This window comes from Synchiropus splendidus, chromosome 5 (assembly GCF_027744825.2).
Source record: "Synchiropus splendidus isolate RoL2022-P1 chromosome 5, RoL_Sspl_1.0, whole genome shotgun sequence".
NCBI classification, from domain to species: domain Eukaryota; kingdom Metazoa; phylum Chordata; class Actinopteri; order Syngnathiformes; family Callionymidae; genus Synchiropus; species Synchiropus splendidus.
This window is the reverse complement of record NC_071338.1, coordinates 23,651,938-23,674,188: the sequence shown is the minus strand read 5'-3', so window position 1 is coordinate 23,674,188 and position 22,251 is coordinate 23,651,938. Positions and strand designations below refer to the sequence as shown.

Below are 22,251 nucleotides of genomic sequence, written 5' to 3'. Positions count from 1 at the left end.
GTGTTGGCCAAACATGATTTTAATACATGCCAAAATCGGATGTAAGTTTGACTGCCTCATTGAGCAGATTGCGTTGAATGAGTAGTACACTGCTGTCCTAGGTGCTCCCCGATTGGCTGTTGTTTCGTTTCATTTATAACTGCAGTTTACAGGTGTGGACAAGATGCAATTGCTGCAGTGAGTTAGTGGAGTAATACCTCTAACAATTCTTTAAAAACAAAGTAACATGGAATAATTCTGTCAAATCAGTGGTTTTCACTGTGAAGAAGATTGAGCCACAATACTGGAAATCAAGTGTGTGAAATGGTATCATTACATCTGCTTAAAGAGAACTATAAAACATTATTACTAAAACACTAAGTTATTTGTCATTGGAGGCCATGTTCGGTACGTGAACATCATTTATGTAACAGGTTATTTCAGGGTGCATACCAGTGTTGCGTAAGATAAGAGGCCCTACAGGCAAATCGTAAATCAGACTTGATGGCAGCTCATTTCTGTCCGTAAACTCGTTCTGCTCTCTGGTTTTAGGGAAGTAAACATAGTTAGAGCAATAACTGAGTCTTCCCAGCAGATAAGAGTCATAGGAAGAGCAGTTCCTGTTTCCTTTATTGTGAGAAGTTGCAATTGGTTGTTTCTCATTTCACTGTTGCGATGTCTAATTTTACCGTTGCATCGACTCAGATCATCACTCTTGTGATGATGTGTGAAGTTGGGTGAAAATAGAACAATTTTCAGAAGCAAGTCACCATTTGTGAAAAGGAGACTTAAAATCACTTTTTTTAAATTAAGTTTTAGAACTCATTTATTTAAATTGATCCAACATTTCAGCCGTTCCACAATGATCACTGTGGAGTAACTTGTTACAAAGTTTTCAACAAACATTCAGAACACTTGTTGTCCCAGAGTCTTCTGTCAGAGTTGATCTTTCAACTTCCATTTTAACATGAGATCAAATATCATCAAATTTATCTTGACTCATGCTCAAATGATTTTCATAAAGCCTTTCAATATTTAATCAGAATAATATATAATTTTTAGACCAATTAGTTTAAAAAAAAACTTTGTTATTTGACTTTTTTTTTTTTAGTTTTTTTTTTTAATGTTTGGTTTCCTGACTTTTTTTTGGAAGAGTCTTTGTGTGCATGTGAGTGGTACAGGCATAAAAAAATTGAATTGAATAAAGACTTTAAAATAAACATTCAACATTAAAAACGTAAATGATAGTTAAAAAAAAAAAGACAAAAACAAAAAAATGCCATGACAGTTGTAAACACGCTGAATAACTCAAGTTATTGAAATATGTTCTTCAAACTTATATTGAAAGCATGAAAGACAGCCTAAGTAGGCGTCCACTTTACTCATTTCAGATGTAAAGAAATAAATACAACACAGTTGTCCTCCTTGTCTCTGGTTTAATCAACAAAAAGTTTATTCTAAAGAATATAAATTAGTTAACAGTCGTAAAAAATGCATTCATTAAAAAAACAACAACAAACAATTGAATTCAGCGCAAATTGAGAGTGTAGTCAACAGTCACGACAGTGTCGTAAATCTGGTTTGGGCTCGTGCTGTACATCGTGCTGGGATGTCACCGCCTACACTAGCCAGAATATCAGGCTATTTCATCCGAGCTCTGTTGGTATTATGGATTTAAAGCCATCGCGGTTCCGTGAGGATTCCATTCGACAAAGGACAAGCCCTTATTTTGACGGTAGTTGTTTGTCGAGTGAGGGCGCGCTTGCTTCACCGCGGCACGTTTAAGCGCGCTCCGAGACGTTTATTTGTGCATTCAGACTCGCTTTTCGGATTTGTAATGGCTAAAAACGGGTGTAGCTGTGAAGCTCCTTCTGACACCGTTAATGTACAGTGCCTTCTTCGTTGACTTGAATGACTAGAGCGCGAAATGAGGACATCAATTGCTGATATTGAACGCTTTGCCTCCACCGTGTCAATAAAACAGCAGTTGATCGAAATGTAAAATGGTTGTTTATTGTTACAAGAAGTCACGACTATCTGCGGTTTATTTTGAAAATCCGGAGCGGAAGTAGACCGTGTTGTCACCGGTGTTGTCACTGGTAGGAAGTGGGATGTCCCTGCTCAGGATGTATTTACGCTGCTCCTCAAGATATGAAAACCATTGAATCAGAACTGCTGTGGAGCCGTGCTTCTGCCCTCGGACACGACGGCACGTCTGCCCGTCCGCGTGGAAGCTGTCGGCGGCTACAACTGGAGCTGTCGTGTCGGTGTCCTCTGGAACGGTCTTCTTCTCACGCCCAAACAATTTGTTGAAATGCAGGGCAGCTTTCTCCAATTACGTAATAACACTATGTGAACCAGTCACGCCGTTTACTTTTTTGATTTTTTTTTTGAAGAGGGGATCACTGGCCTTCTTAATTTTGCATTATGTATGTCTTTTTTTGTTAACAAATGTGAACTAGTAATCATCAAGCCATGATGGAGTCCCCTCTAGCTCTCGGTAGACTGGAATTGACCCCTAACTCGGCTGCTGTTGGGGTCAACTTGACCCCGCGGATAACCGCTGGTGACCCACCGAAAGAGAAGAGCGCACAGCGGCCTCTTGGACCACCGGGCCCGGCTCACCTCAACGGCTGCGTCCCGCTCTCGCATCAGGTGGCGGGTCACAAATATGGAGTGGATAAAGTGGGTAAGTCAGGTGCACCTTTGATGATCCACCTGTGCTCGTGTCTTTGTTCAATATGAGAGTCAGAAATGACATTTTGTGGGACAAAATTGACTTGTCCTGATCATCACCAACAGATGGATCGAAACAGAACATGTTTTTTTTCCATAATATTTCTATAAATAAGAAAATAAAGTGAGTCTTAGCGACAATGCAATTTAAATAATACTTCGTAATTGTGCTTCATGCCGGAGGTAGGAACTTTTGGACATTAAAGGTGACCAGATTGTGATATTTATGACTTTATGGTCTCATGTTTGTACACTTTGTAAAACATTGTAAATTACTACAAGTCAAATTGAACAAGACCTCATCAACTTAGATGTTTTTCCAGGTAACATCAAGCGCACTTAACACATCAGCAGATAGTTTGGAGAGACAAAACTATTATGAAGCCAATAATAGTTGTACAAATAATCTAACTTCTCATGGAAGATATATACAGGGTAGTCGAGGACATTGAATAAACTGTCATTCATTCACTCTCATTTTGCTCACAGTGTAGATCAGCCCAACACACCAGATAGCTTCCAACTTTAAGCTGCCCTGATAGAAACCTGTTTATCAAGGTGTTTTTTGTTTTTGTTTTGTGTGTGTTATTTGTTATGCATGGAAATGTAGCTCACCAGTGCCATTGTCTTGGTGATACATGATATACAGGACTGTGATGCAAAAGAACTTTTTCTGGCAGATGCTTAACATGAGAGGCAAAATAGAAACTTCACTTCTTATCAAGTATTCTGGCCAAGTCCACGTGTTCTGATGTCATTTTGTGATGTCAGAGGATTGCGAAATGATAGTTGTTGCAGCACGGTCAGTCTGAAATCTATAAATTGTGCTTTGTGCTGCAGTGTTAAATATCAGGGTGTCCAGTCGTGCTCTGCCTTTACTCAGTCTTGCACAACCACCTGTTCCTTCCATGCCTTTGTTAAGTGCTATCAGTTTGAATGTTTGTCTTCATTGATTTTTGCATGCTTGTTCCTAACAGAACAATCTTTGATAGCCGAGCTAGTGCTTATCGCTCAGTTTTCTTTATGGTTGTCACCGCCGCTGTGGGTCATGATTGTGTCGAGAATTTTTTTTACTAGTCAGCCAAGTTGAACCTGTGTCACCTGTTTGCCAGTTAAACATATTCTATCCACATACTGTGCTCATCAACTGTGCGATAAATGTTCCCTACAATTTCCTTCTGTTTGTAGTGTAGAACCAAAGAAAAAAGCTCTCACTTGTGAATGCTGATTGTGAAACCAGATCCGCAACATTTATGTGATGCAATTTTTAACCAACTGGTGCCACCAGTTATTGTGTCTTTGCTAGTGGTGGGTGGTACACCAAACACATTTGAACTATGGAGGTGTGGAAAAATATCAGGCATGCACCGATATTGGCCTGATACCGGGCTTGAGTACTTGAACTCATGGAATGGCCACCGGCTGAGTGCAGATTGTAAAAGTTTAGTTTATGACAATTTTGTAAAATTGGTTTGTACTGCAGTGAAACTGGTGACAGTCACCCATGTACAAGAAAAACATGCTGAGGAATGTTGTAGTATTGGTGAGCACATAAATGCAAGTACTCGTACGCTACTCAGTAGTATACCACAATATGGATACCGACCACGCATTTTCGTGGTGGGGCTGTTGGGTGGTACGGTACGGACTATTGCTTACTGCTGACTTTTCTTTCAATTTTTTCCCTGGTTCACCAACAGTTGTTACCTCCAGCTCTCCCTTGCCGAGTTGACCAATCAAATGCAAGTGTCGCGACTCGTGAGATGTGGATAAGTGTGAGAATTTTCCCAAATCCAAATATGGCACCCGCAATGGCAAACATAGGCATTCAAATCTCAGAATTTTGATTGAATGCAGCAAAATGAACAGGAGAAACACCCTTTTCACGGAAGCTAGTATGATGGCCCTGCGATTTGGACACTATATGGGACTAATGATCGGAAATTTATGGCATCCTGATGAATAAACAGGGCGTGCGATTTGTCTTGTTTTTCAGTTTAGGTTGTGTCCATATGTATCATGAAGCTGAAAACAAAATAAAGCTGTGTTGGAAGAATCTGATAAGACTTTGGTTCATTATCATGTGATACAATAGGTTAGTTAGTTAGTTGTTGGGAGTCTGATTCAGTGCACTTTATATTTTATTTATTACAATTTAGCGTTACAGTTACGTTACAGAATCAGGAATGCTTCCACTATAATTTTTGCTCTTTTGTTTACATGGTGATATGTACTGTTGCCACAATGGGATTGAATTTGTAGCGTGAGGAATTTAGGCCACATCGCCCAACCCGAGCCTGCGTCATATTTCTATTGCAGTGAAGTCGAGGTTAGTGGATGAGCGTATGAAGCCACATCAGAACCAACAAACTACTTTTTATTTGGAGTGGTACATTAATTCACTACCAGGAATACTTAGGAGCATTTCCATGTTGTTTTCAGAGGCCATTGGTGAACACTTAAATGGTGATTGTTCAACTCATTCCAAACCTGGTGTCACTGAGGCCCCTTATTAAGAGTGGCATTGTTGGTGGAATGCGGCCTGTGCTGTGAATTTCCATTCAGCAAGCAGTAATTCATTCACTCTCTCAGCTGCTGACCATCAGCAGTGTCATCAGGGCTTTAGCAAATCCAATTGGACGCAGGTGACCAGGTGAATATATCCTGGCCTGGTCAGTAGCTTGACTGTGAGTCGATGAAGTTGAGCAAGGTGTGGTGTTAACCTTTTATTGATGGGAGGGAATGGTGGAGTTTGGGTAGATTAGAGATGTTTGACATTGCTAGATGTTTGTTTGCCGAGCTGTGTTGGAGGTAGTGCTGTGGAGTGAAAGCAAAGTAGAACACAATGTTGTGTGGGTGCCAATATAACTAGTGGCCTCATGGCCAGCAGCCAGTAGGATCCACAGCCTCTTTTCTATGTGTTTTTACATTCTGATCACCCATAACTTTGCATAGACACTTCAGAACTTGCAATTCAATTGACTGGGAGCACAGCATTTAAGGGAGCATAAAGGTTGGCCCTCCGTTTATGCGTGTTGAACAGAAAAATAAGTCTTTTCCCTCGAATTGTAAGATGACAGAAAACTTTTCTTGTTCAAATTGTTGCCATCTTTGTGTACATTTTGTTTACGCTTGATCTGGGTCACTCTGTGTGGGAACAACCCACTAATCTGCTCAACATTGATTTGCACCTACTCCGATGGGGGTATGTGTTGTTTTGGCCTTCACGTCGAAGGGTGAATTAAGTGTACGTCCATACAACACAACAGGTTTTCATCAGTGAGTGATTTCCTGACCCTGTTATAATTACATTGCCCTGGCGGTGTGTCACATGGGAAGGCTTTTGGCCTAAAATACCTTTCCATGGCTATGCCTCAGGCATAATCTTTTCATTCTATTGTCAGTCAACTCAGAAAATGCAATAATCTCTGTGATCATTTCCCACACCCTGACATTGTAATGCAACACAGGCACGCGCAGCACTGTGGTTTGATGGTTGAATGACGTGCATGAGGCAGAATTTCTTTGTTTCCAATGAAGTATATCTACTACGTAGGAAATGAAATGTGACACTCGTCTCCTCCAGCTTTGAGTTTCATAAAATTCAATTTTTTTACTTGCTGAGACAAAATGAAATGAAGAAAATATGCGCATAATAAGCTATTTGATTTTTCATGATTTAATTATATTTAAAGATTCTCAATATAAATCGTAAGTATTGGAAGAGTGGTCAATATTTTGGAAACCTGCGGTATAACATACATTTTTTTCAGGTTCTTTTTTTAATATTTATTTTCTTGAATGTATTTTGAGGGACAGAAAAATGCTGTTTAAATGAGCCCTGTTAAAAGTAAAAAAAAATTGTAACCTCATGAAGGCCACATACAGTATACACAGGCAAATGGTCGCAAGTGGCTGCGGGCTGTCCTTTGCCCTCCTCTGCTGTGCTCAAAGGCAATGGCACAGTGGCTGGCGCATAACTCTTGGAATGCTGTGTAGCTTGTATTTTCCATTGCAGAATCATTGTGCAATATGCCTTAATGCCTTACGGCAGGTGCACATTTATACAACATTTGGCAGTAAATTGTGTATTTGTTAGCTTTTCACTATTTGAAGTCATTGATGACAAAGTAATAATTTATTGAATAATAAAGGATTCTTATTTGGCTTCTCATGTAGCACCTAGACAGGCGATAGAGGCAAGTATATTTTCAGAGAGATCCTGCTCCAACTTGTTTCATTGCGACTGTATTGTAAGCGACATTGAAGTCAACAAGTTCATGCACGTCTGGACTATCAAGAACCTGACCACTTCATGGCTTATTTTACATTGTGTGTCACAATATGCACAAATTGTCATTTGTATATTGACTTACCAGTTAACACAAATTCTTTGCGATAAACGATGAGATGTCCCCCTGGGCATTGGGACATGTGGAGACACAGTACCACAGTACGAATGACATTAACCCAAGGGGCTGCAGATTTTTTTCCTAGTCTCAATTCACCAGAAGCAAATAGCAAAAAAGTCTGAACCATCAGTTATAGTACCACTTAGCAGATTCATAACATGACTACATGCCTCTGCTTCCACTCTTCACATTAGATGCTTGGAATGTTGCAGGAGTGTGACCCAGTTTCCCATATACAGAATTTATTTTTAATTGTCCGCATTGCCCGATCATTTGGTTGTGAGTGGTGAGAAATTTCATTATCAATCCTAAAGAAATGACAGACATTCTGAATGCACACTTGGCATTGTAGAGACAGCAAATAGGAATTATCCTTGTGTCCACAAAGGTAGAACATGCACTTCTGCAAGTGATGTCTTTCTACTTGTACCTTGTGCGAGATTATCATACTGTACTTGAGGCACAGGCGTGAGAACAGAAAAGCAAAGGTCCAATCACGAGACATGGTGAATAGCATTTCTGTGTGTTACTATTTGTTAAATTAGACTCCCATATGGGACAATGTAAAAATAATAAGGCAGTTATGAAAAAGAAGAGAGCGAAGCAGCACGAACTTTGTTCTTGTGTTTGACTTCCTGTACTTGTAGAGGTTGAGATTCTGTTGTGTAATATGGCCTTTGATTGTCCTACTACAGAGTTGCAACTTGACTGTTGTGGTGTGTTTGCAGGCTTGGTACCACAATTGAAACATGGGTGTGGCTCGCCTCTCCTGACACCACCAAGAGAGTTTTCTCTTGTTGCTTTGACAGTGCCACAGTGACTTTACATAAGGGCTGTTGGCTGGTTAGTCTCTTCAATTCTCTGCTTAAGGTTTGATTTGTAGATGCACGAGATGGATTGTCAACTACTCCATATTGAACAAAGCCTTTGTGTTGACAGTCTGAATGTGTGTTTGTTGAAGGTGTGGACTGTCCACATTTACAGTATCTTGTGAGCCATACTGGATCAGAACGTAGACGTGAAATCACCTACCGATCATCAAGAAGAGCAGTTTCTCTCAACTCCTGAACGTTGACCAGTCAACCAGAGAGAAGACATTAGTCAACAAGATAGGGAAGTGAAATGAAAACGAAAGGACTTAAAGACTCCTCTGAAGGATCTGATGGACCCAAATGCATGGGCGCACTAGTCTTTTTTTGCTTTTAATATACAGGTACTTCCACAGCAGATCAAAGGCAACAAATCTACCTCACTGATCAGCCCTGTTAACATTCCTCTAACTTCAGACCCGCACCCAGCAGACTGTCTACATTATTTAACGCAACACAAGAGACATGGGAAGTAGCTTTTGTGACTGGAAACAACAACTATTTGGGTGCGAATGTCGGTGACGCTCCGAGTCACGTCTGGTGTGAGCGTACAGTCAAGAGTCAAATGAACTACTTCAGTTCCTGTCACAAGATACTTGTCGTGTTTTTGTTTGTATTTTTATATCAAGACATTGTATAAATTAATCTACTGCAGTTCCTTGTTTTTGCCAGAGGGTTCTCCCCACATTCCTTGGGGTCTGATCTGCTTACAATACGTTTTTCCCCTCAGACATTGGAACCGAGTCCAGCATGCAAAATTGATTTACTTGACATGTGTTTGGAGTCGCTACAATATGCTACTGTATGCAACCGTTTCATAATCATGGTGAAGAGAACAGCTAGAGAGAAATCTGTGGAGTCCAATTCATGGTTTACCAAATATGCCCACTGGTATTTTTATTGAGAAGCCAGATGCCTTATCTGAAATCATCAGTCTTATGTTTGAAGTGATAATCGGCATCTTTGTTATCGTTTCCGATATCAGACTCCCGATATGTGGTGAAACATTCCTGTGGTGACTAATGTCCCTTTACAGCTCAGTTGTATGCTGCTGTGAAGCACAGAGATTTCCGAGCTTCCCTTCGTGCATCAGTCGTCTCTCTCACAAGAATCTAGCAATGAGCCTGAGAGCAGACTAATCCTCTCTGCCCATGGTTTGTTCAGTCCAGCTGTAATCAGCTGTGGCCAGTGTAGTCTGACGTAACACAGATTCATTTCTCACCCCTCCTACTATTTGGCAAATCATCCACTGCAAGGATGTTGCAGTGAAATGAAGGGCGATACATTGTCAATCAAACAGCTTACAAATATCTCTTTAAGGTTGGTTAAAAATAGCTGTACATGTGTCAGGCCCATGGGCCATTTTCGTTTTTCGGGACTCAACACATTGATTTGAGGCCTTAGTTTGTAGGATACCCTCTTACATTATAGGTTACCTGTGATACGTTTCCATATTAGAAGACACTACATTTGTAAAACGCCTTGATCATGCTTGCCAACTTGTTCATGCATTTAGGAATACTCAAGGGAAAATACCCAAAATACCCAAATCCTTTGTTCATACTACAGTCCTACTAATGTGATGAGTATCAAGATTATTTGGCTAACTCATGCAAAGGATCATGGGATTGGTGATGAGCCATCCAGGATGAACAACTGTTGGACTTCTGTTCTACTATTCTATTCTACTATTTGTATTTTTCACCGGTTAAGATGAGGAAGTGCGTTTTTGGTTGGGAGCGAAAGGGTCTTCTTTTCACTTTGTCCATTGTATACATAATCAACTCCTCAATTCTATCTGGATCTGAACTTCTGTATTCCCGTCAGAAACTGTTTCCCTCCTCTGAAACAAGTACTCACGTAGACTGAAATGAATAATCTCTTGGAGTAAAACACCAACAACATTTTGATTTATTAAAACGTTTTATGAACAGTTCAGATCAGTTACTTAAATGCTTTTCTAGTAACATTTTTTGATTAATTTAAGTTGGCATTCACTGCAAGTTTGCTATATATATATATATATATATATTTTCACGGTTTTCATTGTGGCGGCCATATTTCCTAACTAAGCTATGCTATACTGAACTCTTTGTAATTTGATAGAACACGGTTTGTACACATCTTCTAATGCTAAACAACTCTTTTGACTCCCAATTTCAAGGTTTGATTTCACTTTGGACCCCTTTAGTGTTGCATTCATGAAGCCGGTTTGGGATTTGTTGACATGTAGCATGGAAAAGGATGCAGCATTGTTCTGAAGTGAGGGACGTAGTCTGCACTGGCATTTAATCAATTGGTACAAAGAGTGTGACATCAAAATACCCTGCTCACCATTAAGCCCCCACCTCCAGCTTACACAGTTTAGGCACGGGAGGGTGGATCGATACTCTCATGCTGTTTGTGCCCAATTCGGACCGCAACATTCAAATGTCTTTTGTTATCCCTCATCAGACTAAACTTTGTAACTTTTTAATGACCTTTATTGATGGTTACTCCAGTTCAATGTTCTTTTCTGTCAGTTGTGGTGTGTTGTACTGGACCCCAGTGTGCAAGTGCCCTTTGGACTGCTATTAATCTAGTTACTGTTGGAACCACCTGTTTGACACTGACAACCAGTGCACATTTCATTTTACTAGAATCATCTCTTCACTCAGTTCTTCAGAATTTTGAACAGCATGTCCTGAACAGGTCTGCATACCTGTGTGCACTCAGCCATTGTGATTGGCTGATTCAATGTTTGTGTTTATTTGTGTAACAACCAGTAACACAGATAAACCTGGTAGTCGCCACTTGCTGTGTTTGCACCATGTGTCAAAAAGCAACAGGCAATTTATGGTGTATGGTGTACAAACCAAACAAAGATTTATGAGTCATGTTTTAAAGTCCAGTCAGTACAAACTGTGTGTGCCATTGAAGAAATTGTTTCTGCTCACTGTTAAGTTATTTAGTTTATCACAGCAATCTCCCTGACTATTAGTCCTTTATCTGTAAATATTTCACAATAATAAAAAAAAAAAAATAGTATTAATAATAAACCTTCAGGTGACTTAATGTGCTTAAATGTAAAAATTAAAACATACAAAAATAAATTGTTTAAGATCATGAGCCATGTTTGTCTCTGACCTTTTTCTGGATGCTAACTTTATTCAGACAAATGAATATTTTTTTGTTGAGCAAAATGGTGGTTAGTTTATTGATCATGGAAGCCTGGATGAAAATCCATGTTTGCTCAGAAAGAAAGAGGAACGTCAAACCTCTCCAAGCCCACTCTGTATATTAGCATGGAAGTGATATCAGCCTCATATTGTTACTGTCTTTGGCATTATATTACTTATATGCAGGATTGGATGGGCACATTGAAGTTGCCCCTTAAAATCATGACAACTTGACCCTTGTGTGTGTGTGTGTTTCAGGCATTTTGCAACATCCTGATGGAACGGTGTTGAAGCAGCTTCAGCCTCCACCAAGAGGGCCTCGAGAAATGCAGTTTTACAGCATGGTAACAATTGCATGCATGCACACACTCGTTTGTAATCCTATTTTTTGGGGGCCTCTCATTGATGCAGTGTTTTCCCCAGTCTCTCACCCTAAACCTAACTATTCTAAGCAGATGTCTGACTTTAACCAGGACTCTATTCCCAACTTAAACCAATTATGATGACCCAGTTATTTTGAAATTTTAATCCTCAATTTGAGGCCTAAACTTGTGGGAACCAGCTAAAAGGTAGGTGTGTTTTCCAAGAATTGGTCCCCTCAACTATAGCTAACAAAGGTACACACATGCGCAAAGATACACAACTTAAAATTGCTGTGACTTTGAAATGTCAGTGATTGTGCTATCTTCTTTAAATGTGTTTACCAGGTATATGCAGCTGATTGCTGTGATCCATGTCTTCTGGAGCTACAGAACCATCTTCCCAAGTATTATGGGACATGGTCCTCCCCTGACTCCCCTAATGGTCAGTGTTTTTATGTGTCTTCATTTCTGAAATCGTACCAAAGAATTCTCAAATGAACATCATTTATATTTGTAAATTGCGTATTCAGGATTTTCCATTTTTGGGTGTGTTACCAGTCCTGTCCTGCCGATATGTAACGTAAATAAATTGCTCTTATCATATTGTTACTGGGGGCAGGAAAGGCTTCGAGATAAGATGAGGATTAATGTGAAACTTTTTATTGTTTAATCACATGTATGTTGTGTCTGAACTTAGTTCTACTTGGGGTTGTGTATTCAAAGGTATCTTGCGATACGATATGTATCCCAATAGAGAAGTGGTGATATGATGCATTGCAATTCTATAAGTTCAGCAATATATTGTAATAAGTACCATCATTTTAAGGGAGAAAATCAGACAGTGTAGGACAATATTATGTGCATGAAAATAAACGTATTAATGTGACGTCAGTCGAGTTAGTTTTTTAGTTACATTTCCACAGAGGAATGAATCACTCCCTTATTCAACATCATAGCCCCTGTGTACAAAAGGAAAAGCCGCATATCCAAGTAGCTATGTATTAAATATTGATCCAGCTGGCTTAATATATCAAGACATCATCACACAGTACAGTATTGCGATATTTCAGAAAAATCGATACAATATTGAACACTCACAATCAAGTATCGTGATATTGAGTGTATCAATATTTTCTTACACTCCTACCCTCCGCAAAGGCTTTAAAAGCCATAACAGATCAAAGCACATGATTTGTCGAAGCATGTTTACATGTTCAAACACCACCTCTTCAAGTGTAAATATAATGGCATTTCAGCCATGAGCAAGACACATAAACTTCAGTTAAGTCAACTACTGTTTTTGATGTACTCAAAGTTATGGCTCTTTTTTTTCTCGCTCTTGTCATCCTGCGTCATTAAAAGGATATATAGTTGCCGTTTATGAATACACCCACACTCAGTTGTCGTTGCCGGTTAGACGTGATCCAGCACTGGTTTTTCTACCTCCAGCTGAAGTCAGGCCTGGCTCAGAATAATTTTGCACACATGACTATTACACCTTACACAAATAAGCTTTTGGCTTCCTGTGTTCAGAGGTTAAAAGAGGGCAGTAGTTACTTTACATGTGGCACGTCATGCTCTCACACGTGAAGGAAGTTCAATGAAGCAAATTCTAGAGTCACTGGAGCTACACTTGCTCTGGACTTCTTCAAAACTGATTTCAACTGATCAGAGACTTGATCCTCTGTTGGTAATGTTGTATGTTGGTAAGTTGGTACTTCATTTGAACTGTGAACCATTAGACATAAAGCGTAAATGTTTAAAATAAACATTGAGGTGTGACCTCAAAAGTCGCTTGAATTTTTTTCACTTGAACTTCAATTCACTCTCTCGTGATAATCTCTGTTAAAACGCGTCACCCATCTGTGGTTTTTGTTCAGACTCACTTGACTTCAGAACATTCCAATTTTGTGTTTTTGCATCAGACCTCTATTTGAAGCTGGAAGATGTAACCCGTCGCTTCGTCAAGCCGTGCATCATGGACGTGAAGCTCGGCCAGCGGAGCTATGATCCCTACGCCTCGCAGGAGAAACGAGATCAACAGATCCGGAAGTATCCGCTCATGGAGGAGATGGGCTTCCTGGTCCTTGGCATGAGGGTGAGTGACCATTTATGTTGTTGTTCTGTGCAATTTCTACAACACTTGAGTCATTTTGTAGTTCTATAATACATTTTATAAACCCCATTTTAGGTTCAGTGTCTCCGCTTGGTTCTTCTTTTTCTCCTCCAAATATTTGCTGCAAAGCATTGCAGACTTTCGTGATGAAATGACAAAAGAGCAAAAAATATATATTATATAATTATACTTGAAGCTCCTTTTTTTTAGGTTTGGGTGCATTTAAACAGAATAACACAATGTTTTTGGTTTAACGCTGCATAAAAATAAATCTAGCAAGCTTTTTGGTTTCTTTTTTTTCTCTTTTTACAATTCTTGCACTGTTTGGTTGTCATAAACCCTAGTGAGTGGTCAACTAATATAATTATGAATTTTTTTTTTTAATTTATAACCACATTTCTTGTGTAGCTGCTCTGAAGATGGTTTTTGACATCTGGATCATGGCTAAGGTTATGAACTCCTGTGAGAAAATGACAAGGAAAATGGTCAGAGCTTTGTCTGTTCCTTTTACAGCAGTATCACTCTCCAACTCTCCTGATTCAGCTCAATCTGCTTCCTCCCGATACAAAAAGACCTCCTTCGCCTGAGCAAAATATTTGTTCATCTCATTCTTCTATGGTAGCAGACTTGTAGATATCTCCGTAATGTTCAAGCTTGACAAAGCTAAAGGCTCTTGCAAGTTTCTCCAGTATGTGGTTGCAGTAGTTCGATAAAACCCAAAAGCTTATCAATTGGAAACATGCGACAAATTCGCGCTCTATCCCCTCCTCCCTCACAGGTCCTCATTTGAGAAATGATCAATGAGAATGTGACAAAATGGAGCTGTAAAACAGTAACTCGTGCAATAAAACATTGGCAGAGATGAAGCAGCGGGAGATGCTCTTTCACACACCAAGTTAATGATTGTGAATCTCCATGTGAGGTCTGCGCTGCTGTACAGTTTGCCACTCACACTCTTGTACATGAAAACACGCACGCACACACACAGCGTGACTGACTCTCATTACTAAACATCACTTCATTTGTGATGTCTAAATATTGCTTTTCCAGTCTGCGGAGAGGTAAACATGTGATAGAGCAGTCATTACTCAGAGCACAGGAACATGCGATATAACTTATCTGCTTGGAAAGGATGTTTGTCACGTTTATCTCTTGTATCGGTTTCCATTACGATTTATCTATTGTTACTTCCTGACTACTTCAACTCACAAACATTTTGTTGCCCCAAAAATGATGCAAAAGATGAAGTGATGAGGAGGCATGTCCTGTTGAGCTGAACTTCTCTTGTATATGTGACTAGATGCTATCATGCAGTTGAAGACAGTGCAGAGCACATCCTGATGACAATCTCAAGCAAAGGGGTGAAAATTAATTATGTAAATATTGAACATAAACATCCACTTAAGTTTCAGCTTTTTTTTTTTTTTTTTTTGCTGGGCTGGATTAATATGTATTCATATGTTTTTTTTTACATCTGCAAAACTTAATATTGCCCTGTTTGATTTAATAATAATAATAATAATAATAAATAATAAATTCATTTTTTTTCTTCTATTTTATTAAAAAAAATTACTTTTTAATTTTGTTTTATTAATTTACTCAGGCCAATATCTGAGTGCAGGGCCCTGAGATCATCAGGTGGGTCCTTAGTGGTTTTCCCAAAGTTAACACTTAAATGGGTGGGTGACTGAGCTAAATTACCACATGAATAAAGTGTTATTGTTATTTATGCTATTATTATTTTATTGCATAAAAACAAGATTGTGCAAAAAATAAAATAAAAATATAGTGCTTCAACTTTTTGAATGGAAGTAAAAGACAAATAGACAGGTTTTCGGTTTTGTCGCTAATGATGCACAGTTGAAAAGATTAATATTAGTACATAAATGTTAACTGGACTGTAGGTTTCAATAGGCCACCTAGTTTTGTCATTTCAATTGTTCCGTCACGATGCCAATCCCTTTAACTTCAGCAAACAATAGTCACTGAACTACATTCCAGGCAAATTGAATGCTTTCTTCTTATTTGTTTGGTGGGGTGAGCTATGACGTCCAGAACCTTAAACCATGCTTGCTAAATATCCACCAAGGAGCTGCTTCATTTGTAGGAGGCTTGTGTGCAGATACATCATTCAGTGTGCGTAAGCTGGGTCATGAACTGTGAGGAAGTGAGTAAGGTCTTTCAAGCTGTTCGGCATAAATGGTATAGTTTGTCTTCAGTGTAAATAGTAATCCACCAAGGGGCTGCATTTTCGTCTCCCCACCCTCTGCAAACTGATCACAAACACAGCAGGCGTCGTATAGAAGGGCACTTGTTAAACACTGTCGTGGTTATTGATTAACAGATTTGTTCTCCAGAACTCAGAGTGGGAAGGCTCTGTGTTGAAGGTGACTCAACGGATACTCATTGTTATTCAGGCTGAGAGTGAGGGATGTTGGTTTCAGTGGAAATCACCTTCTTTTTCTTCAAGCTAATTATTCTCCATTGCTCCACCATCTCTAATACTGTGATGTACCAGAGTTTTCCATCAAAACATCTGGTGTTTTTGTGCTACTTTTTGGCATAGCAAGGCTGAGGCTACTTTCAATTAAAACTGATTTAGAAATCATTTTCTTTCGACCTGAACATGCTTCCCTTCACGTGCATAACAACCCTTTTGGTTTCTCAAGTCCCTCGGAGAGTTATATTTTTACAGACTGCCCCCACAATCTGATTTCCACAGCACCTCTCGCTGCCTCCAATTGTTGCTAGGTGACCAAAACCGCCTTTAAGCACTCCCACATTCCTTCTCAGTGTACGTCAAGTCTACAGTTTACATTCGAAAGGCTGGCTGGCCTGGAACTGTGACCTGTAGCAACACATCACCACCATCCTCGTCTTCTGCGTCTGCTGTGTGAAGCACTCAGTGGGAAGTCCTTCTGATTTTATCCTGGAGTTATTCGCCTATAACAATATGCAGTTATCAAAACAAGTGAATGGTCTCTGCTCTGAAGTCATGTATTCTAATCCATTTGCATTCTAATACCTTTCATTCCCATCATCTTGTCTTGACTTTCTATATATTTTAGTCCCCTTTCATTTGCACCAGAGTTTTGATGCGTACTTATTGGTTTTAGAAGAAACAGAAGTTGAATGTAATTTTATTTTTAGTATTTTGCACCAAACAACAACTTTCTTGGTAGCTATTAAAGCTGCAGTATGTAACTGTGGGTTCTTGTCCAAACAGGGCTGTACACTTCCAGGTTTGAGGTCTTCCTGACAAATGCCCACAGAATATTTGTTTAGTTTATTTTTATTATTTACAACTTCAAAGAACATTGTGAAGCTATTACTTCTAAATGACACACTTGAAACTCCAGCCCTGGTCCTGTAGCTACCGTAACAGATGGCTATTCATTAGTTACCAGATCTGTAGCTGCTAGTTAGCGGCTGCACAACGTATTGAACTATTGTTGCGGATCATTTAAAATAGTTTAGAATGATTAATTAATGACACCAAGGTATTTCTACCCTCCTTAAGGCATCCCCACTGCAAGGACCCTTTCACTATGATAACTTTGAATGGTGCTATTTGGAAATTTGGCCATTGTTTACTTTTAAATTTAGGCTGCTAGTTGTATGCAGTTGTTGACATGGCACTAAAAGTATAAGTGTAAAAGCTCCTCAAAAGTTGAGCCTCAAATATTTCTCTTGTTTTTCAGGTGTACAAGTTGTGCAGCGGCACATTTGAGTCTTATGACCAGCACTATGGTCGAGGACTGGTTAAGGAGACAATCAAAGATGGTGAGAAATGATGTCAGAGGAGGTGGAAATTGGTGAAAAATGTCACAGTTTTCTCTTTTTTTCTGAAGGTTTGGCTAAGTTCTTTAATAACGGCGTTTGCCTCCGGAAGGACGCCGTGTCCGCCAGCATCCGCAGAGTGCAGCACATCCTCCGCTGGTTTCAGTCTCAGCAGCAGCTTGTCTTCTACGCCAGTTCTCTGCTCTTCGTCTACGAGGGCCTCCCCTCCTCAGTTTCCTCATCCTCCCTCTCTTCGCTGCTCAGCACTCCGACGACAAGCCCTACGGCGAGCGACAGTGGTTGGGGTGGTGAGGAGAAAGAGGTGAGACGGGATGAGGCGGATCAAAAAGACGAATTGGCCGAGTACAACAACAACAACAACATTGAGGCGGCAGTACCGTGGGACTACAGCCTGGCTATGCTCTACACCAATCAAAGGAGAGGGGGGCTCCAGCATTGTGCCAAGGCTCAAGGTGACGGTGGCGCCCGCGGGACGGCCAAGACCTCAACTTACGAGGAGAGCGCCCCCCTGCCACATGAGCAGGATAACTGGCAGCAGTCAGGTGAGTCCAAGCCAGCGGCTAACACAAACGGAAACAAATCTCAACTGGAAGGGAAAGACCAGGAGGGAGGGAAGGAGGAGGAACATTGTGGTGGGAGGGAGGAGGCGCTCGGTAAGGGACCAGGAGTGGAGCCTCCCGAGGAGGAGGGCGAGGTGGAGGTGAGGATGATCGATTTTGCACACGTCTTTCCCTGCGAGAGCCCGGATCATGGCTACATCTACGGGCTCAAGCACCTGCTGACGGTACTGGAGGAGCTCCTCCGTGACTCAGACTGATTCTGCTGCCCTACTTCACCTCTCCGCGATCATCTCACCTGCCAGTCAACTGTGTGAGTGGGACCCAAGTTTCATTATAGATGGTGTCTTTCCCCTCCCTGTTTCGTTCTACCTGCACTGATCGATCCATGAAGGCATTATGACCCTGAACTCGAACGGCCCCCCCTCCTGGTTTACTGCCGCTCAACAAATTACACATTTAATTTTTATCGGTTATTAAGCTGTTTTACATGATATGGTTTTTAAATACTTTTTATCTGGATTTCTGCTTTTTAGCCTCCACTACCTTCCACCGGATTGAATAAACAGCATTTAACATTTTCTTATGATTTTTTTATTTTTATTGTAGATTCAGCAGTTAATATTCAATAAGGGAGTGGTTTCTGTTGTCCTTTTCTGCTTATTTTTCGCTTTGATTTGACACATTTTTGAGACTGCATAGGGCATTCATGCAATCGTAACCTATTCATTTTATGCCTGATATTGGAGACTTTTTGTGATGATACGAATAGAGTGAATGTGGTATTTTTTTCTTTAGAATAAAGAGGAGTTTAAGGTATTTTTATAACATTTAATTCTTAAATTAAAAATGAATAGTTTTAAAGGCCACGTTTTGACCTTGTAATGACCACTAAAGTCAGCAGGGGGCACTGCTGCACGGTGACAGAAGTCTCCTCAAATTGGTAGTCATGTGAGCGTCACGTAAACCAGGACATCCGAGGAGTCGAGTCGAGTCGGGTCAGTGTTTTGTGTTTCTGAAACCACTGTTTAACTCAGGTAATGAACTGTTGGAATAAATTCCTCGCTGTTACTACTAGAATCTTCTCTGCAAGTCCACGTTGACCCCCGAGTCATGTGACTGCCCTAGAACAAGTTCTCTGCCATGACTCGCTGCGGTTCCCCTGCCCCATTCATTGACATCAATCTGTCTTGTGACCTAAGTGAAACCTGAGTCGGTGTTTCTGAGGTGAAGTGTCACTCCTGACGTGCCCTGGTGAAATCCATTTTTTTGTTTTTTTTAAAGATTGTAGTGAACAAAGCGTTGCTTTAATGAGAGTTGAATGATAAGCGAGTGCAAGATTAGACAGCAACTGAATGGATTTGTGTCTGTGTTTGTATTTTCCTACTGTACTGCTCGGTGACATGCCTGGGCTCTGAATACATTGCCATACCATCAGACCTGAAAGGAAGCCAAAGCTCTGAAGAAATTTCCAGATTTCGTTTCTCTCTGAAAACCAGTCAGTTGAAAGCCATTTAAAGTTCAAAATCTTTGTGATCAGAGGTGTTTTTAAATGAATTTTCACGGGCTATATTTACTATCAGAGGATTCGTATGGTGCGTATTGTGTGCCTGCCTGCGTGGGTTTCCTATTCCAAACACAATCATGCTAATCCAACAGCAGTCGCTGAAACATCAGTAGATTTTAAGGAAGAAAAAAGTTTTTTTTATTGATTTATTTTGCTTTATTATTGTTGTTTTGATAATGAAGTTAACTTTCTTTAAATTCTAATAGAAAATGAGAAACCTTCGCCAACTCAAATCTTCACCCTGGTTAAAGAGCAGTGGTGATATATGCACTCCTTGCTTCACAAAACCTCTAAATTAAGTCACTTAGATGTAACATAATTCTGGCTTTCGTGTATTATTTTCTGTCTGCAGTGGTCAGTAGCTATGAAAAATGAGCCAACAGATAAAAAAGCAGCAACAGTAATGGATGAATGCCTCTAGGGGGAGCCAGCTGGCAGATGCTACAGGTTGTTTCATCTGACCTCAAGGGGTGCCAACAATGGACGTATTCATCTGACCTGATCACACCGTAGTCCATTTCTGATCCGTTGTTGGTTCCGTAGGCAACTGGTGGTCTCCCTGGGCCATCAGTATTTCTTGAGCTGCCACAAAGGCTTGTCAAGTCCCAATGAAAGTTCATGCCCTAAATATTATCCACCTCTTCAAGTCTTTTTCAAGTGAATAGAGTCCAGGCCTTGGTCGGTGAATACAAACACAATACCTTGAGTTCAAAGACTTGGCCCCCATTACACACAACCGACTATACAAACCAGCCTTCATTCACTACTTCATTCCCTCCAACAGGTACTGACCACTGCAGGAGACTCACTCAAGCAAAAGCATTGGGCCTTTGGTCATAATGTTATGGATCAGCAATGCATATAAATAAAGATCTGGTCGCCATTTTAAATTCGTAAAACAAGTCACTCCCCTCCTGTTTGGTTGCTTTGAATTGGAAATTCTTTGGTCACCCAAACTTTGTCAAACCTTCAAAACAACTTCAGTGTTGGTTATGTGACGCTCCACTCCCTCTGCTGCAACATGTAGAGCGTGATGGAAGCCTGTGAAGCCAGCAGATCCATGAGAGTGATCAAGCGGGTCCATGTCTCACTGCCAGGACGCTCTAAACCTTTTTTTTTTTTTTTTCTTGAGATAATCCCGGGAACAATAGATCCAACGGTGAATTGTAGAGGAAACCCACACAGACAGTCGCCCATATACTTACCACTAACTAACCCGCATGTTTGGAGGTGTTTCATTGGTCAGTAGAGATCATGTAATTGCCGCTTCTGTTGCATACGGTATGCACACGGTTGTCCAGTTCATGTAGCTCTGTACGAAAACCGGTTTTGTTTTCTCCTGTAAATAATCGAAAACTAAAAGCTAACTATTAGATGATACTATTTTTGACGTGTTGGAAATAATCGTCTTTGAAATGTTTACATAAGATTCTTATTTTCTGTAATCACTGCCTTATTCTTTGTAGAGGACGACTCCATGTGGTTTGTAGCTTTTTTTTCTGGCAGCTTTTTTTTTTTTTAATTAATTTAATTAGACCATATCATGCATTTCTTTTCAGGGCATAGTTCGAAGTCAGATACTGGGCATGTCGGCTCATGTGTATACTTTATGAGTACCTGCCTATTTTTGCTTCAGAACAAACGGAAGTTATTTGAAAACTGTAATGTAACCAATTCAATTGTGACTTTAGATGCAACTAAAAAGCCAGTCTCAGATTTTGAAATCTTTATTCTGATGCAGGATTTCTTACTCATTATTTTGGATTCTTTGGACTGGAAAATTCGTCTTTTTTGTTCTTTCATGAAACGCAAATGTCAAAATTCTTCATGTTAACGTTGTTTTTACCGGCTTGTTTACGTTTTCTAATCCTCGCTGAAACCATGTGTTTCTTCAGGTGCAGTTTTCTGCCAGCGCTAACTGATTCTAATCTCCTCGGTTGATTGCACTAATGGATTTCATTGCCTGTTATAATCCTGACTTGTGTAAGATGCTGTCTGTCTTCAAGACATTTAAGCTAGTTTTCTGCTGACTTTTGATTGAACTGGAATCATTTCCTAGCGGTTTCACCCCAGCACTTACTCACCAGTTTGAGTTGAAAATATAGCAATGTTTCATTGTCACTCTCGCCATTAGCGCCATCTTGGCTGCAAATGCAGTACATTTATTTAGACTTTTTCTTTTCCATTATGCTTTACGCAAGTGTCCTGAGTAATGGTCGCGACCGTGGCGGGGTCTCACCGAGCGACTACTGTAAACAGCAGTCGCACAGAGCTGAACTGGCTCAGCTGAGCCCAAACATGGATCTGCGTTAATTCCTTGTTGTATTTCTGTATACTGGATTCCTTAGATGAGCCTGAACATGAATATCAAGTGTACATAAGAAGAGGAACTGAAGTCCCTGGATAAAATGGATATAATTCTTGCTATTTTAACAATAAAACACGATTAAAACCTTTGTTTATGTCTCTCTTGTTTCATTATTGTCTCCCAGTCTTTTCTTTTTAATAATATGACTCATCTTTGTGGGTTGTTCGCTCTTTCCTCTCAGCAAGTGTCACCTTTGTGCATGACTTATTTGAACAATGAAACTGTACTGATGACTCAGCAGAATTATTTTTTCTGTGATGACTGGAGAAAAGTCCTCAGATTATCAGTTTGTTTGTTTTTTAACATAACGTATTGATCAATGACTG

General features: G+C 40.1%; 1 protein-coding gene across 1 annotated transcript; it reads left to right on the top strand.

Moving 5' to 3' along the window:
- The first annotated feature begins 1,575 nt into the window (after positions 1 to 1,575).
- Positions 1,576 to 22,028, top strand: ipmkb (inositol polyphosphate multikinase b). The gene is made up of 6 exons (XM_053864546.1): positions 1,576 to 2,668; positions 11,413 to 11,498; positions 11,862 to 11,958; positions 13,442 to 13,614; positions 17,334 to 17,415; positions 17,484 to 22,028. Exons 1-6 carry the CDS (start codon positions 2,455 to 2,457, stop codon positions 18,248 to 18,250), a joined length of 1,419 nt encoding a protein of 472 aa, XP_053720521.1. The 5' UTR covers positions 1,576 to 2,454; the 3' UTR covers positions 18,251 to 22,028.
- The last annotated feature ends 223 nt before the right edge of the window (positions 22,029 to 22,251 follow it).

What these genes read in the sequence shown, in the direction of transcription:
- ipmkb (XM_053864546.1), top strand. Translation starts at nt 2,455, where the DNA reads ATGATGGAGTCCCCTCTAGCTCTCGGTAGACTGGAATTGACCCCTAAC. An exon ending in ATATGGAGTGGATAAAGTGG is followed by an intron (nt 2,669 to 11,412) that starts GTAAGTCAGGTG and finishes TGTGTGTTTCAG; the next exon opens with GCATTTTGCAACATCCTGAT. An exon ending in TCCTGGTCCTTGGCATGAGG is followed by an intron (nt 13,615 to 17,333) that starts GTGAGTGACCAT and finishes CTTGTTTTTCAG; the next exon opens with GTGTACAAGTTGTGCAGCGG.